This window comes from Microtus ochrogaster, unplaced genomic scaffold (genome assembly GCF_000317375.1).
Source record: "Microtus ochrogaster isolate Prairie Vole_2 unplaced genomic scaffold, MicOch1.0 UNK113, whole genome shotgun sequence".
NCBI classification, from domain to species: domain Eukaryota; kingdom Metazoa; phylum Chordata; class Mammalia; order Rodentia; family Cricetidae; genus Microtus; species Microtus ochrogaster.
This window is the reverse complement of record NW_004949211.1, coordinates 162994-177824: the sequence shown is the minus strand read 5'-3', so window position 1 is coordinate 177824 and position 14831 is coordinate 162994. Positions and strand designations below refer to the sequence as shown.

At 39.4% G+C, this 14831-nt stretch overlaps 1 protein-coding gene across 1 annotated transcript in view; it reads right to left on the bottom strand.

Moving 5' to 3' along the window:
* Nucleotides 1-14831, bottom strand: part of Gcc2 (GRIP and coiled-coil domain containing 2) — a 43272-nt gene that overhangs the window by 21294 nt on the left and 7147 nt on the right. The window contains exons 5-12 of the mRNA XM_026778214.1: nt 11013-11117; nt 7191-9614; nt 6314-6386; nt 4079-4179; nt 3902-4000; nt 1399-1518; nt 708-872; nt 323-427 (exon numbers count right to left, since the gene is read on the bottom strand). Of these exons, the coding sequence (XP_026634015.1) occupies nt 323-427; nt 708-872; nt 1399-1518; nt 3902-4000; nt 4079-4179; nt 6314-6386; nt 7191-9614; nt 11013-11117 (3192 nt within the window). The remainder of the gene's footprint in view (nt 1-322; nt 428-707; nt 873-1398; nt 1519-3901; nt 4001-4078; nt 4180-6313; nt 6387-7190; nt 9615-11012; nt 11118-14831) is intronic.

The following is a 14831-nucleotide window of genomic DNA, read 5'->3' as shown; positions in this document are numbered from 1 at the left end:
CTCGAACTCACAGAGATCCGCCTGCCTCTGCCTCCCGAGTGCTGGGATTAAAGGCCTGCGCCACCACCGCCCGATGAGCCTAGATTCTTCTGAACAGACAACTGTTTCAATTTACTGAGGCTAAGAATTTATAAAGGATTATTTTAGTATTATAACCAATAGTTAAAATATTTTTCCAGTGTGTGGAACTGCAACAGTATGAGCCATGTAGTTCTATAAACATCTCTCTGTTTCTGAGGTGCTGGCAATCAAACCCAGGGCTTCAGGCACGCTAGGCAGGCACTCTGCCACTGAGTGCTCTCTCTGGAGACTAGTTTTGTACCTTTTTAACCAGCTCCAGTTCTTGCATGGTTTTCTGAAGCTGCTTCTTTTCTTTTTCGATTTGGAGCTGGAGTTCTTCAAGCTCCTTTACAGCACTGGCATGTTCCTAAAATTAAATAATTCACAATAGAACCAACATTTGTTAGGAGGTATAAAGTACACACCATACACAAACACACAAGATGTTTTGTAATGTCTCAAAACTTTAAAACCTGTATGCCCAGAAAAAATATAGCTTAGGACAGATTCTATAACATAGAGTTGGTGTACATTAAGAAATTAACTAGGGTGTATGCATAAATGTACTCAGCAAGACTCTTCATTCAAGCAATATGTGATTAAAATGCCACTGTGTACATGGGAACAAATCTCAGGGCTATTCTTACCTTTATTTTCTGTTCTTTCTGATATTTTTCAGCTTCCAGTTCTTTATCTACTATTCCTTTGGCTTTCTGGACTTCCAAAATCTGTACTTCTAATAACTTAGCATTAGACTGCAGAGTCTCAATACGAGCCAGGAGATCCTCGTTGTCTGAATTTAGCTTTTCACACTAGAATACAAATGATTCATTACTGTGAGCACACAACTTATATAGATGAAATGCTTAATGAGAACATTAGCACAGTATGAAAAGTGATTTCACAAATGACCCCACAGAATTACTCTTAAATCAAGAATTAAGATTAAAAAACAATACTGCTGATATTGACCTGGCAAACCTTGCAAGCCAGAAAGCTTCTAAGCCTTCCATAGTGTGAGCAGAGTGAAAAGCAAAAAACAAAACAACAATAAAAAACCCAAACCCAAATCCTGGTGGGCTGAGGCTAGCTGGAGTCTTCACGCTCATGCACACGGTGCCGTGCTCCTAAAATTAACACCGACAAGAGCCCCCACAAGTCAACAGTGAGAAAGGGCCAAGCCAAACAGGGTGTGCTAGCTGTTTAAATTCCAAATTTTTCTCCAAACACAGAAAAATGCAAGAGAAAGAATTTTTGCTTCTGACTATAGTTTAACTTTCTATGCAAGAGAAAAATGAAATTAAAATGCATTTGCTATAATTTGCTTGTCGAAATTACCTGACAAGTTGAACTTCTTAATTGTTTGGTAAGGTCTTCTATGTGATGTTCAAAATTATTAGCTCGTTCTTTTTCCACATCCAGCTGTTCTGACTGCTTATCATATTCTATCAAAAGATTCTTCAATAAAGACAAGGTTTAGCTTTAAGTTACGAAGCATCCACTAGGTGAGAACACAAATCTAGACATCTTGATGCCTTTAGGGCACATTTGAGATTCTTAAAATACTGACTATAAAATATCAAAGTAAAACTAGCACTTGGCAATATGATAAAAGATTAGCACTCTTAATATATACAGTCTTATAACTTCATTAAAAACACATTTAAAATTTAAATATGAGCTTATTCATCTATCATGGGTCAGTTACATTAGGACTTTGCCTTTCCCCCTCCGAGACAGGGTTTCTCAGCATAGCCAGGATTTTGCTTTTTTATACTTTACAGTTCCAAAATCTACTATTTTTTCCAGAACTAAACTAGGTCTAAGTTTAATCTTTCAATTTTTTTAACTTGCAAATTCAAAAATTGCTCTTAAGTTCAGAAAAAGTACTTGGTAGCAGAAGTCAGTAAAGGGCTGACGGTTTTATTTTAGATATTAGAAAATGTTTCATACATACAGATTTTATTTTGATGTGAGAATGTAATAAGGACTGGATGGATTATATTTTTCTCAAATATCTAATTCTTTCTTCATTTATTTCTGTTTGCAACTCTGTGTGATATATTATAACTCAGTTGGCAAATGAACAGAATGGGAACAACTGGCAAGATTCCCATTCTGTTACATTACTAGTCTCCCAACACTGTAAGGCTGTGGCCTTGAGGCTCTGTGCTTCAGCCTGCTTACCCAGAAGCTGGTGATGACAAGATACTTCTACTGGTTCTGTTGGACTCTAGCGTCCAAACACCGAGAAGGAGTCGCCCCCAGAGACCATCTCACACACCACAGCTGATGCAAAAGCATGAGGATTTTATTAATTCTGTCATGACAGGGTCCCCCAGCATTCGGGAAGCCGGGGGACCCCGAATAGCGGGTACGGTCTACTTTTAAAAGGGCCACAGAAACAAGGGGGGTTGTTCTTTGACTATTCTGATTGGCTTATTTGAAAGGACTATTACCAATAATTGACTGGAGAGCTGTTGCCAGATCAGATGAGGTAAGAGGTCATTTTGACCCCGTTTCCCAGGGGACCAAACCAAAGCATACGTATATGGGTAATTGTTCAGGAACTGAGTACGTGCGAGTGTAGCTGTTAGGTCCTTGGTTCCCAGGGGAGGAGGGGAAGCACTGTGGTACAGAGGCTGAGAGGATTCAGAATTGTCAAAAATGGCTTCAGGATTGTCTTAAAGTCTTACATTTTTGGATTGTCTTAAAGTCTTACAGTTCTTCTGAGAAATACGCGTGTGAGACAGGCAAGTGTTTGGAAGACAGTCTGTAATATGTGTTGGAATCTCTATACCTTTGGTTAATCTGTCCGAGTCTGACATTAGAATTCTACTGTTTATCCTCTTTCCCTAGTCACTGTTCTACACAGCAACTATATTCTGTCCTGTCTACCTGTTACTGCTACCAGAATTTAAGACTAAGAGGACAAGAATTTAGGAAACTCTGTTGGTCTACCAGGTTGACATCAACTGTCCAGAATTGGGAATTTAGCCCTTGTACATAAATACTGTTGAATAAGTATATGAAGAAATGCAATACTTACTTTGCATTTAGTGATTTTACTAGATTTGAAACATCTAACTTAAAAGAGTCTCATGTTATTAAACAAGTCTATTACCTCCAAGTAATTATGTGCCTGCCTACTTTTCTGATAGGTCTACCTAGAGTTTTAGATATATTCACTTAGCCATGAACATATTAAATCACGATAGCCATCTTTTTCTTACATTTAATTCAAGGAAATCCCCAAATAGACTTTACTTTTAAAAAGCAAGAATTTAAAGGCACTATTTAAAGGCTAACTTTGCCAGGTGTGGTGGCACATGCCTTTCGTTCCAGCACTTGGGAGGCAGGTGGATTTCTGTGAGTTTTAGGCCAGCCAGGGCTCCATAGAAATGAAACTTATGCACCAGCAATGCGGAAACATGCGTGGGCAAACTGGATATGCTGGTTCTGTTGAACTCGTCCATATTGGGTTTCATGGTCTAAGTTGATGAGGATGACTGATGAGGTCTCTTCCTCAAGAGGGCACCAGACCTCATTACAGATGTTTGTGAGCCACCATGTGGTTGCTGGGAATTGAACTCAGGACCTTTGGAAGAGCAGGTAGTGAGCCTGCTCTCAAGCCCAGGGACTACATAGTGAAGCCCTATCTAAAAATAACAAAAACCAGATACAATCAAAGACTAACCCTTTATGTATACTATACAAAAACAAATACAGGGATATTTCTATTTTACTAACTAACAAAAAACAATATATTTTATGTACAAGTTTTACAATTCTAGTATGTCTATTACTTATGAATAAAGCCTGTTATTACAGTAAATTTTACCTTATAGTTTTCTGCTCCTTGGATGAACTCCTTCATAGAAGAAGACAGGCGGTCCTTTTCTGACCGGACAGATTCAAGTTCTTCCTTTAGTGTCTGGGCCTATTGTGAACACAGTGAGTGTTTTTTGTGCATAGGACAACACAGGATTCTGAAATCTTGGGCTGTATGCTGGCTTACCTCTTTCCTGTTAGAATCCAGTTCTTTCTTTGCTTTCACAGCAACTAGTTTTATCTTACTTATTTTCTCATCCTTGTCTTTGGATTCTTTTTCCAGACTTTCTAAAACAGAAAATGAAAGGACCGTATATGAAGTTAAAAGGAAAAAACAGTGAAATTATTTAGCTTAAGTCCAGAAATGATGTTTTTTGGACACAGAATTTGCAGCTTGAACTTAACATCATGTAGCTAGAATTTTTCTTATTTTTGTAAAGAGAAACCTTTATTATTCATTAGCCATGTGAGGTAAATTATGTCAAACTTTAAATATCTGTTAATGGTTCATTTTTAAAAAGTCATTTTTTTTAAGTACTTAGGAATTGAAGTCCTCATGACTCTTAACGCTGAGTATGAGAAGACTGCAGATGGTTTGCAAATCAGGACAAGTAGGGAAGATGTAGGGCACAGAGAAGGAACCATGCACAGCCCTCCTCCAGGCCAAGTCTGTAAACCTCTCCCCCTTCACCCTATTTGACTGCCTCGTCTAGCTAAACTCCAGTGTAGGACATTGCTTTTGTTATCTTTTCTTAACTCAAGAGTTCTGCTCAGGCCCATTAGTCTGGGAGCACCCATGTACAGTGAACTATGTAGTAAAGGTCACTGTCACACTTTCTCAAGAGGGCGTCAGATCTCATTGCAGATGGCTGTGAGCCACCATGTGGTTGCTGGGAACTGAACTCAGGACCTATGAAAGAGCAGGCAGTGCTCTTAACCTCTGAGCCATCTCTCCAGCCCCACTGTTACACTTTCATGTTTCATTTACTGTCACACTTTTCTGCTCCTGTTCAATCATCAGAAGAGCAATTCCTTCTTTCTAGTGGATTTATTTTTCCCAACAGTTTCTCTTCCCTATTTTTTTCTAGAAGCCCATTACAAGCAAGTCTTGGCCCGGCACACTGTGTGCTAACTCAATGGATACCTGTCAGGACTCATGATATCATCAGCCTGGCTGAAGGTTTGGCCATATGTGTCACTTGCACATAACTTAATTTGCATTTTTGTTCAATGATCCCCTACCTACTACTAGCTGCTCCTTCTCAATCTCCTTGGTTGTTTATCTTTTTTCTTTTTTGTTTTTTCGAGACAGGGTTTCTGTGTGTAACAGCTCTGGTTGTCTTGGAACTCACTCTGTAATCAGTCTGGCCTCGAACTCATAGAGATCCACCTGCCTCTGCCCCCTGAGTGATGGATTAAAGGTGTCCGCAGAAACCACCCTGCTCCTTGTCTTTTTTCTATATTGCCTTGGGGAGCTCAACCTTTGCCCTTTTATGCCCGTAATTTGACAATGCATTTTCTACCTTTAGGCTAATTATCCCAAGTCCAGATTTATGAGATAACTCACTTGAAATGGTATTTAAATTTAGTCTAAAATTGAACATCCTACTTCACTTCAACCATCTTTGACAGAAAACAAGAAATCATTCTGAATTCTTTTCCGTTCTCCTTTCTCCAACCTAATTGGGCACTAAACTGAAACATCATGGATACATCACACAACACTTGTTGAGTCTATTTCTTCAGCTTTTAACAGGAACAGAGCTAGTCCACGAAGTTACTAATAGGAACAAATGGATACAAATGGACAAACGGGAAGGCTCAACTCATCTGTACACTGTACTAGTGAGTTTATAAAAGATTAACCATCTCCTCGGGAACTTTCTGGTGCTCCCTGATGTCATAAAATATCAATAGGCAAGCACTTGTCTTCCTTTTGCTACAATACTTTTTCTTCTTGCATCACACCCCTCATTCCTCAAGACCCAATAGAAGTGATTTTTCTTAAAACAGGCAGCTTCCTATGATATCAGCATTGCCTCCTGTTCATACCTAACACCAAAGTTAATTTCTTGTTAATGAGTTCTTTGAGCATACTGTCTGGACCTCGCTTGCCTTGCTATTGCCATTATATAGAACAGCTGGGAATTCAAAATGTCTAAGTGGGTAAAAGAAAATCCAAAAATAATTCACAGAATCAATTATGAACAGAGTTAAAACAGCATTTTTTTTGATTAAATGACAGAAAGTGACATTTGAAGGAAAAGGCAAACAGATGGTAGAGCACAGTGGTAAATGAAAAGGCAGCTTATTACTGTATATCTAATAACTCATTAACTGGAACTGTATTTCTCAATCTATCTTGCCACTAGTAAGATATCTGTTTAATTAATGGTGACAACATATATAAAACCATAGTTACCTATTTTTTCTTCCAGCTCTTTTACCAATGAGAGTTGATCATTTTTTACAGAAGGCGATTTCTCTAAGGAATCCTGGATTTTATAGGGAAAAAACAAAAAACAAAAAACCCCTAAACCAGAATTCATTTAATTCCCCACAATAAAATTGTCATCATTTTAATCACAAGAAAATCTGTACTAAGAAAAACCATATAAATACCGATTTGGCTATTTTTGTTTTCTATTGATAGGGCAGGTAATACTAACTTTATTGTGTATATGGCCTTTGCTAAAATAATACCAAAGTCAAGATGTATAATCTGACACACGCCAAATACATATGTAATAAAGAAATGACTACACAGTCATCGCTTATCATAACTTCACAATTTCTAAGAGAACTTGAAATGTTTAACTAAAACCAAATACCCCTATAGCTCATTTTCTTGATAAAAATTCTTTAAAAGAGAAAAACACTGTCTGTGTCCTAAGGGCAATTCTGACATTTCGTAGATCAGTCTTTTGATCACTAGTCACATGTGCTTGAGATACACCACATCAGAGTGTATCTTGCCAGAACCATCACCTGAGATTAAATGCTAAGGGCTGGAGAGATGGCTCAGAGGTTAAGAGCATTGATTGTTCTTCCAGAGGTCCTGAGTTCAATTCCCAGCAACCACATGGTGGCTCACAACCATCTGTAATGAAATCTGGTGCCCTCTTCTGGCCTGCAGGCACACATGCAGACAGAACACTGTAAACAAAATAAAATATTTAAAAAAAATATGCTAAAACGTTCTGATTTCAGACTGTAAGAATGTTAATGCATATATTTTCCACAACCTGTGACCAGAGCTAAGAATTTATTCAAATCAATAAAACTCAAAATAGTGGTACCTTCAGCAGTATCAACTCTGCTCTCACATCTTGCAGTTCAGATTCTCTTTGTTCAAGCAATAGCTTTAGGTTTTCGTGTTCTATTACAAGAGACTTTTCATTATGGACTTCATTTTTGCGGTGTAATGTCTGAGATAATTCTTCAACTTGAGCTATAAGACTCTGATTTTCCAGGCTCATTTTTTCATTAGCATTCTTCATTTCTAAAAGATCAAGTTGCAGGGCCTCTTTTGTTGATGTGGCTTCTTCCAATTCTTTCCTTAAGAGAATTTTCTCCTGCTCAGAGTCTCTAAGCAAAGCCCTAAGTTCTTCGCACTGAGCTGCACTCTCTTCCTGAAGGCACTTCATCTTTCCTTCTAATTCTAACACGCGCTCATCGCACTGAGAGACCAAGTCATGTCTTTCTTCCTTTAATTTTGCTAAGGATTCACCCAGAGCTTGTAGAACTTTTACAACATCTTCCTCTTCATTGTCTTCTAAAATGTTTGGCCCCATTTGTTTAAGATAGTCAGATAACTGAGTTTTGACAAATGACTTCTGAACTTGTTCATTTTCAAATACTTTATTTAAGTTATCTCGCTCTTCAGCCATTACCTGGAGTTTCCCTTCTAATTCAGCAACATGCTCTTTAATGGCAAAATCTTTTTCAGACTGAAGAGTTTCCAAATCTTTACTCAACTGGACATTTTCAGAATGTAGTCTATTATTTTCCTCATACAGAGACTTGATTTTAGATGACAATGCTTCTTGGTCTTCAGTCATAGTTTTTATTTGAACCATAACGCTTTGGTCATTTTGACTCTTTTCTCTTAATACTGCATCGAGTTTCCCCGTTAATTCATCTACTCTTTGTCTCAGTTCAGTGTTGTGCTGGCTGGTTTGCTCTACCTCTTCCTTGAGTTCTACAGTCAATCTCTGTTCCCCTTCCCATTTCTGATGGAGATTATCTATCTCTTCATGGCAAGTTTTCATTTTACTTATAAAATCATCTTTTTCTTCAGCAAGAGAACTTAGTTTTGCTTCTAATTCTTGTAACATGGTATCTTTTTGACCAAGACTGGCTAAGTACAGGCTATTGTCTGCCTTAAGGCTGTTTACAGTACTTTCAAGTTCAGGTACTAATTCTTGTTGAGATAATAACTTTTCATTTTCTCGTTGGAGGCGATTTACAGTTTCAAGAAGAGCATCTTTTTCATTAAAAGCCGTTCTCAGCTTCTGCTGAAGCTCATGAACATCAGATGCCTGCTGTTGCTTCATTGTTTCAAACTCTTGACTTATTTTTCCAGCAGATTCTCCTAACTCTGTTTGTAAAATTTCCATCATCTCTCGCAAACTCTCATAATTTAGGATTGCTTCTTGCTTTTCGTGTTGTAGATTTTCACACTGTTCCTTAAGACCCTGTATTTCAAACATTAATGCTAATTTTTCTTTTTCTGAACCTGACATAAATGTCTCACTGAGTTCAGAGACTTCCTTCTGATGGAGTTCCTGAAGACGCTGTATTTCTTTATTATGATGTTCCACAGCACAGCAAAGCTGTCTGTTTAAATCTTCTTGCTCACATTTTAATTTTTCTACTACATAGCCCTGTTCTTCTTTAGCCAGCAACAGTTCATTAATTTTAAACTCCAAGTCTTCTCGTTCATGGAAAAACTCATCTTTTATATGTTGGGCCTCCATTTCAAGTTTTAACTTGAGATTGTTCATATAAGTCACCTCATCTTTTAAGATACTATGTTGAGATTCCAGTTCTCTTAAAGACTCTTCCAACTGTCTGACTTTATCATATACTGTCTGTTCTGCAAAGGGATCTTCTTGTAAGGGCACAGAGCAATTTTGGTTCTCCTGGCTTGCATCTGAGGTGCCATCATTTACACTCTCCTGATTGCTCTCAGTTCCCCCACACTGCTGCACTCTGCTATCTTTTAGCTTACTTATTTCCGCTTCATGTTCTTTAGCTGATGCTTCCATTTGAGACATCAGCTCGTTAACTTCCTCTTTGTGTGCAGCTCTCAGCTGTACAATCTCTTCTCGAAAAGTATTAATATCTTTTTGGTAGTGCTGAGTGTTCTCCTCAATGACTTTTTGGAGATGAATAATCTCTTGCTTCTTTTCATCACAGGTAGCTTCTAACTGCTTTTGTAGACAGAAAATCTGTTCCTCAAATCCTGCTGTAAGGTTCTGAATCTCTTCCTGCAGTTGTTTAACATTATCTTCAGAGTCGCTCCGAGATTTAAGCTGTTCTAAAAGCTCTAATTGTTTATTTACTGCTTCCTCCAGTTCTTTTTGTAAGCTGGCTTTGTCTTTACTGTGCTCTGAATGTGCTGCTGTCAATTCATTCTTCAAACTTTCTATTTCATTTACATTGTTTCTATGTGACTGCTCAAACTCTTTGTGTGTGTCTTCCAGTTTAGTTACCGAATCCTATTACAAAAAATAAGCACAAATAAGTCATCAAAGATGAAAGAAATCTCTGTCTTCATAAAAAAGTTAACTAGATGGGAAAAGAGATGAACAGAATATACCTAGAGAAATATGATACTGAGATTTCAAGAATTTTGTTTAGGATTTGCCTCACTTAAGTAGAACTACTATCATCAACATAAAATCTATTACTTAAAGTAATAACTAACAACTAGGAAATCTCTGTACTTGACTATCATTTTAAAGGTAATACATTATGTAAGTTAAAGGACTTCAATTTAAAGCTTCTGATCAGATTAATAAGAGACATTTTAGAGAAAATAAGTTTAAACTTTACAAACAAGAAAGTAAAAATGTGCTATTAACTATCCTAAAACTAAACAGATAACAGTATTTAGAGTTGTGAAAAACTCAAAATCTTAATTAAAATCTTAATTAAGACTTTTATTAAAGAATGGCATGGCTATAAGAAAGATTAAGTGGTGGAAAAAGTAAAATGTTAATCTATCTCTGTATAACTGCATGCTTTTAATGTTGTTAGCAAGACTGGGACTTGAATCCAGGGCCTCAACATACAGGCAAAACCTCTACTACTGGGCTATATCCCTACACCTCAATTCATTTATTGACACAGAGTCTTTATTTTTTGTTTGCTTGTTTTTCAAGACAGGGTTTCTCTGTAGCTTTGGAGTCTGTCCTTTAATTCCCTCTGTAGACCAGGCTGGTCTCTAACTCACAGAGATCTGCTTTTCTCTGCCTCCTGAGTGCTGGGATTAAAGGTGTGCACCACCACCGCCTGGCCTCACAGAATCTTATAAAGCTGTTCAAGCCTTGAATTCGTACTGTAGCCTAGACTGGCCCTGAACTTGTGAACCTCATATAGCCTCCTGAGTAGCTGGAATTATTGGCCTGTGCTTTCAGAGCTGATTCTTTCATTTGTGATAAAGAGTAAGATTGGATTAGGTGCACTTTAAAAACACTAACTTATTTATTGTGTGCCAATGATGTGGATGTGCACGTGCCATGACACGTGTGTGTGTGTGTGTGTGGAGGTTATACACGTGTGTGGAGGTTATAGATAACCTGTAGGAGTCAATTTTCTCTTTCCATCATGTAGACTGAGGGCAGGTCACCAAGCTTGGAGGCAAGCACCTCTATCTGCTGAGCCATCTTGCTGGCTCATTTAATTAGAGACAATGCCTTGCTAAGTATCTCAGGCTGCACTTGACCTTGACTGATGTCTTGCTTAAGCCAAGTGCTGATGTGTGTTCCCACACTAGACTGGATTACATGCTTAAGATACCATTCAGCCATAAAATTCATGAACATTTAGTTTAAGTTAACAAAAAACAAAAATAAAGACAAACAAACAGAAAAAACCCACATTAAATATCTTACCTCAAGCTCTTGCTTCATTCTCATGTTTTCCTTTTTCAGACACAGACACTGTTGTTCTGTCTCTGCTTTTTCCAGAAGAAGAGCATCCAGGCGCTCAGTGAGTACCTGTTTTTGAAATGACATGATTTGTTTGCGTGAGGCTAAAAAATATAGTGTTTTGCTCTCTGTTTCCCCAGACCCAATCTAGTCTTAACCCCAGCTGTGCAGCAGAACACTCGTGGTGGTTTTCCCTGCCCCCCCCTCCTGTACATCCCACAGATCTTTCCCTTCTAACCTTTTTCCCCCCACCTGCTGCTCTGTCCCAGACCCCAACCCCAGCAGGCATCCCCTGCTAACCCAGGGGAAGCTCCTCTCAGGGCAGCAAGTAGGCTGAGGACTGAGCTACAGCTATTCTGCTTCTCCTGAGACTCCCCCTCCCCTTCCCAGCTCTGTAGCAGGAAACCTCCTGAGGTCTCCCTTTCCTCTCTGACCCAAGCCCAAAGGATTACAAAGACCTTCTCCTCCAACCTTCTTTCCCCAATTATCCCAGTACCCTAGCCTCCAATACCAGCAGGCACTCCCTGTGAACACACCCGCTAAACAGGTTGGTAGCATTAACAGTAAAAATGGCCATCCTATCCAAAAACACTCTATAGACTCAATAAAATCCCCATCAAAATTCCAAAACAATTCTTTACAGACCTCAAAAGAAGAACACTCAACTTCATATGGAGAAATAATAAAAACAGGATAGCTAATACAATACTGAACAATAAAGGAACTGCTGGAGGTCTCACCATTCCTGATTTCACATTGTACTACAAAGCTACAGTCATGAAAGCAGCATGGTACTGGCATAAAAACAGACACATTGATCTATGGAATAGAATTGAAGATCCAGACATAAAGTCACATGCCTATGGACACCTGGTTTTTGATAAAGCCAGAAATACACACTGGAAAAAAAGAAAGCATTGTCAACAAATGGTGCTGGTCAAACTAGATGTCTGCATGTAGAAGAATACAAATAGACCCACATCCATCACCCTGCACAAAACTCAAGTTCAAGGGGATCAAAGACCTCAACATAAAACCAGATACACTGAACCTGGTAGAAAAGAAAGTGGGAAATAGTCTTGAACCCATTGACACAGGAGACAACTTCTTGAGCAGAGCACGGATAGCTCAGGCACTAAGACCAACAATTAATAAATGGAACCTCGTGAAACTGAAAAGCACCTGTAGGGCAAAGGACACATCACTAGGACAAAACAGCAGCCTACAGAATGGGAAAAGATCTTCACCAACTCCACATCCAATTGAGGACTAATATCCAAAATATATAAAGAACTCAAGAACCTAGATATCAAGAAAACAAATAAACCGATTTAAAATGGGGTGAAGATCTCAACAGAGGAAGCCAAATGGCTGTGAAACACTTAAAGAAATATCCTTAGCCATCAGGGAAATGCAAATCAAAAGGACTCTGAGAGTCCATGTTACACCTGTCAGAATGGCTAAGATCAATAACACAAGTGACAGCTCACGCTGGCGAGGATGTGCAACAAGGGGAACACTCCATTGCTGGTGGGAGCACAAACTTGTACAGCCACCATGGAAATCAATATGGCAGTTCCTTAGAAAAGTAGGAACTGAGCTACCTCAAGACCCAGCTATACCCATCTTGGGCATATACCCAAAGAATGATCAATCATACCACAAGGATATTTATTCAACTATGTTCGTTATGGCTTTATTTATAATACCCAGAAATTGGAAACAACCAAGATGTCCCTCAACCAAAGAATGGATAAAGAAAACGTGGTACATTTACACAATGGAGCATTACTCAGCAGTTAAAACAAATGACATCATGAAATTTGAAGGCCAATAGATGGAATTAGAAAAAAAACCATCCTGAGATAACCCATTCAAAAGAAAAATATGGTAAGTATTCACTTCTAAGTGTATATTAGCCACGAAGTAAATAAGAACCAAGCTAAAATCTGTTGTTTTTTGTTTTTCTTTATTATTTTTTTAAATATTTATTTATTTATTATGTATGTAATATTCTGTCTGTGTGTATGCCTGCAGGCCAGCAGAGGGCACCAGACCCCATTACCGATGGTTGTGAGCCATCATGTGGTTGCTGGGAATTGAACTCAGGACCTTTGGAAGAGCAGGCAATGCTTTTAACCTCTGAGCCATCTCTCTAGCCCCCAAGCTAAAATCTGTAGACACAGAAAGGTTAGGCAAAGAGAAGGCTCTAAGGGAAACACATAGATCTCCCAGACGGGGGGATAGAACAGATTTTACAGGCAGACTAGGTGCAGGTGGGGACAGGAGCAGACAGGAGCCCCATGAGGGTTGGGTGGCTAGGTTAGGAGGGGGAGTTGGGGTGGGGTGAGTGTAGGGAGACAGCTGCAATTCCAGGGTATTTGGGGGATGGTGTGGAATCGTAGTGCAGAAGAAACAAGAAATTCTTGTAATTTATGAAGGTGATCCCATGAGGACTCCTAGTAATGGGGATATGAAAGCTCAATTGGACATCTCTTGTAGCTAGGGTGGGACTGGATTGTGTTCAATTAAATTGTTAGCCAAGGGGTCCCACGGAAATCCCCAAACAACCGGCTATTGCTAAGACAACGAATTGTTCTTCCACAAACTGACAGTGGGCCCCACTGCTGATGACAAAACCCATACAACTCACTGAACATGGAGAAGTCAAGCTGGTCCCCACATAGTGTCTCCCCTGCATCAGGAAGGTACTCTGTAAGCTAGGGAAAGAGAAGCCTGGACACCAACCCAGCCACAAAGCCTTTGACCTACAATCTGTGATCCTTACAAAGTATGCTAGGGTGACTGATGGTGGACAGAACTTGTGGGAGTAACCAACCGATGTCTGATTTGACTTAAGGCCCATTCCACAGGCAGGAAACCACATTCAACACTTCTTGGGTAAGCAAGAACCAGAGACTAGATACCTAGGATAAAACCAAACACTACTGGTTTAAAAAAAAAAAACCACAATAAAATGGTTTCTAATGATATTCTGCTATACTTCATAGATCACTGCCTTATCCAGTCATCATCAAAGAGGCTTCCAGCAGCAGCAGATGGGAACAGCTACAGAGACCCAGAGTCAGCTATTATGCGGAGAAAGAGTCTAAATGGTAGGTTTCCTTTAAGTCCCTCCCCTCAGAGCTCAGGGAGTCCTGTGGAGGAGGCAGAAAGACTGGAAGAGCCAGAGGGCATGGAGGACACCAGGAGAACACAGTCCTCTGAATCAACTAGGCAAAGTGCATGAGCACACGGTGACTGAAGCAGTGAGCACAGCCTCCACGGATCCGCACCAGTCCTTTGAGGATATACTATAGCTACTGGCTTAGTACTGCTATGGGACTCCTGACTGAGCACAAGTGGGTCTCTGACTCTTGGGATTCCTTCCCTCCTGTTGGGTTGCTGTTTCCAACTATGAGAAGACTGCTTTTGCTTTCTCTTACTATATTTTTATTTTGTCGCATTTGGTTGTTACTTCTTGAAGCCTATTCTTTCCTATGAAAGACAGAAAGGGAGTGGATCTAGAGGGGAGGGAGGGTGTGAGTGGGAACTGGGAGGAGTAGAGGGAGAGGAAATTATTGAATGAGAAAGGGACCTATTTTCAATAAAAGAAACAACAACAACAGGGGCTGGAGAGATGGCTCAGAGGTTAAGAGTACTGACTTTCCTTCCAGAGGTCCTGAGTTCAATTCCCAGCAACCACATGGTGGCTCACAACCATCTGTAACGAGAGCTGGTGCCCTCTGCTGGCTTGTAGGCACACATGCAGCCAGAACATTG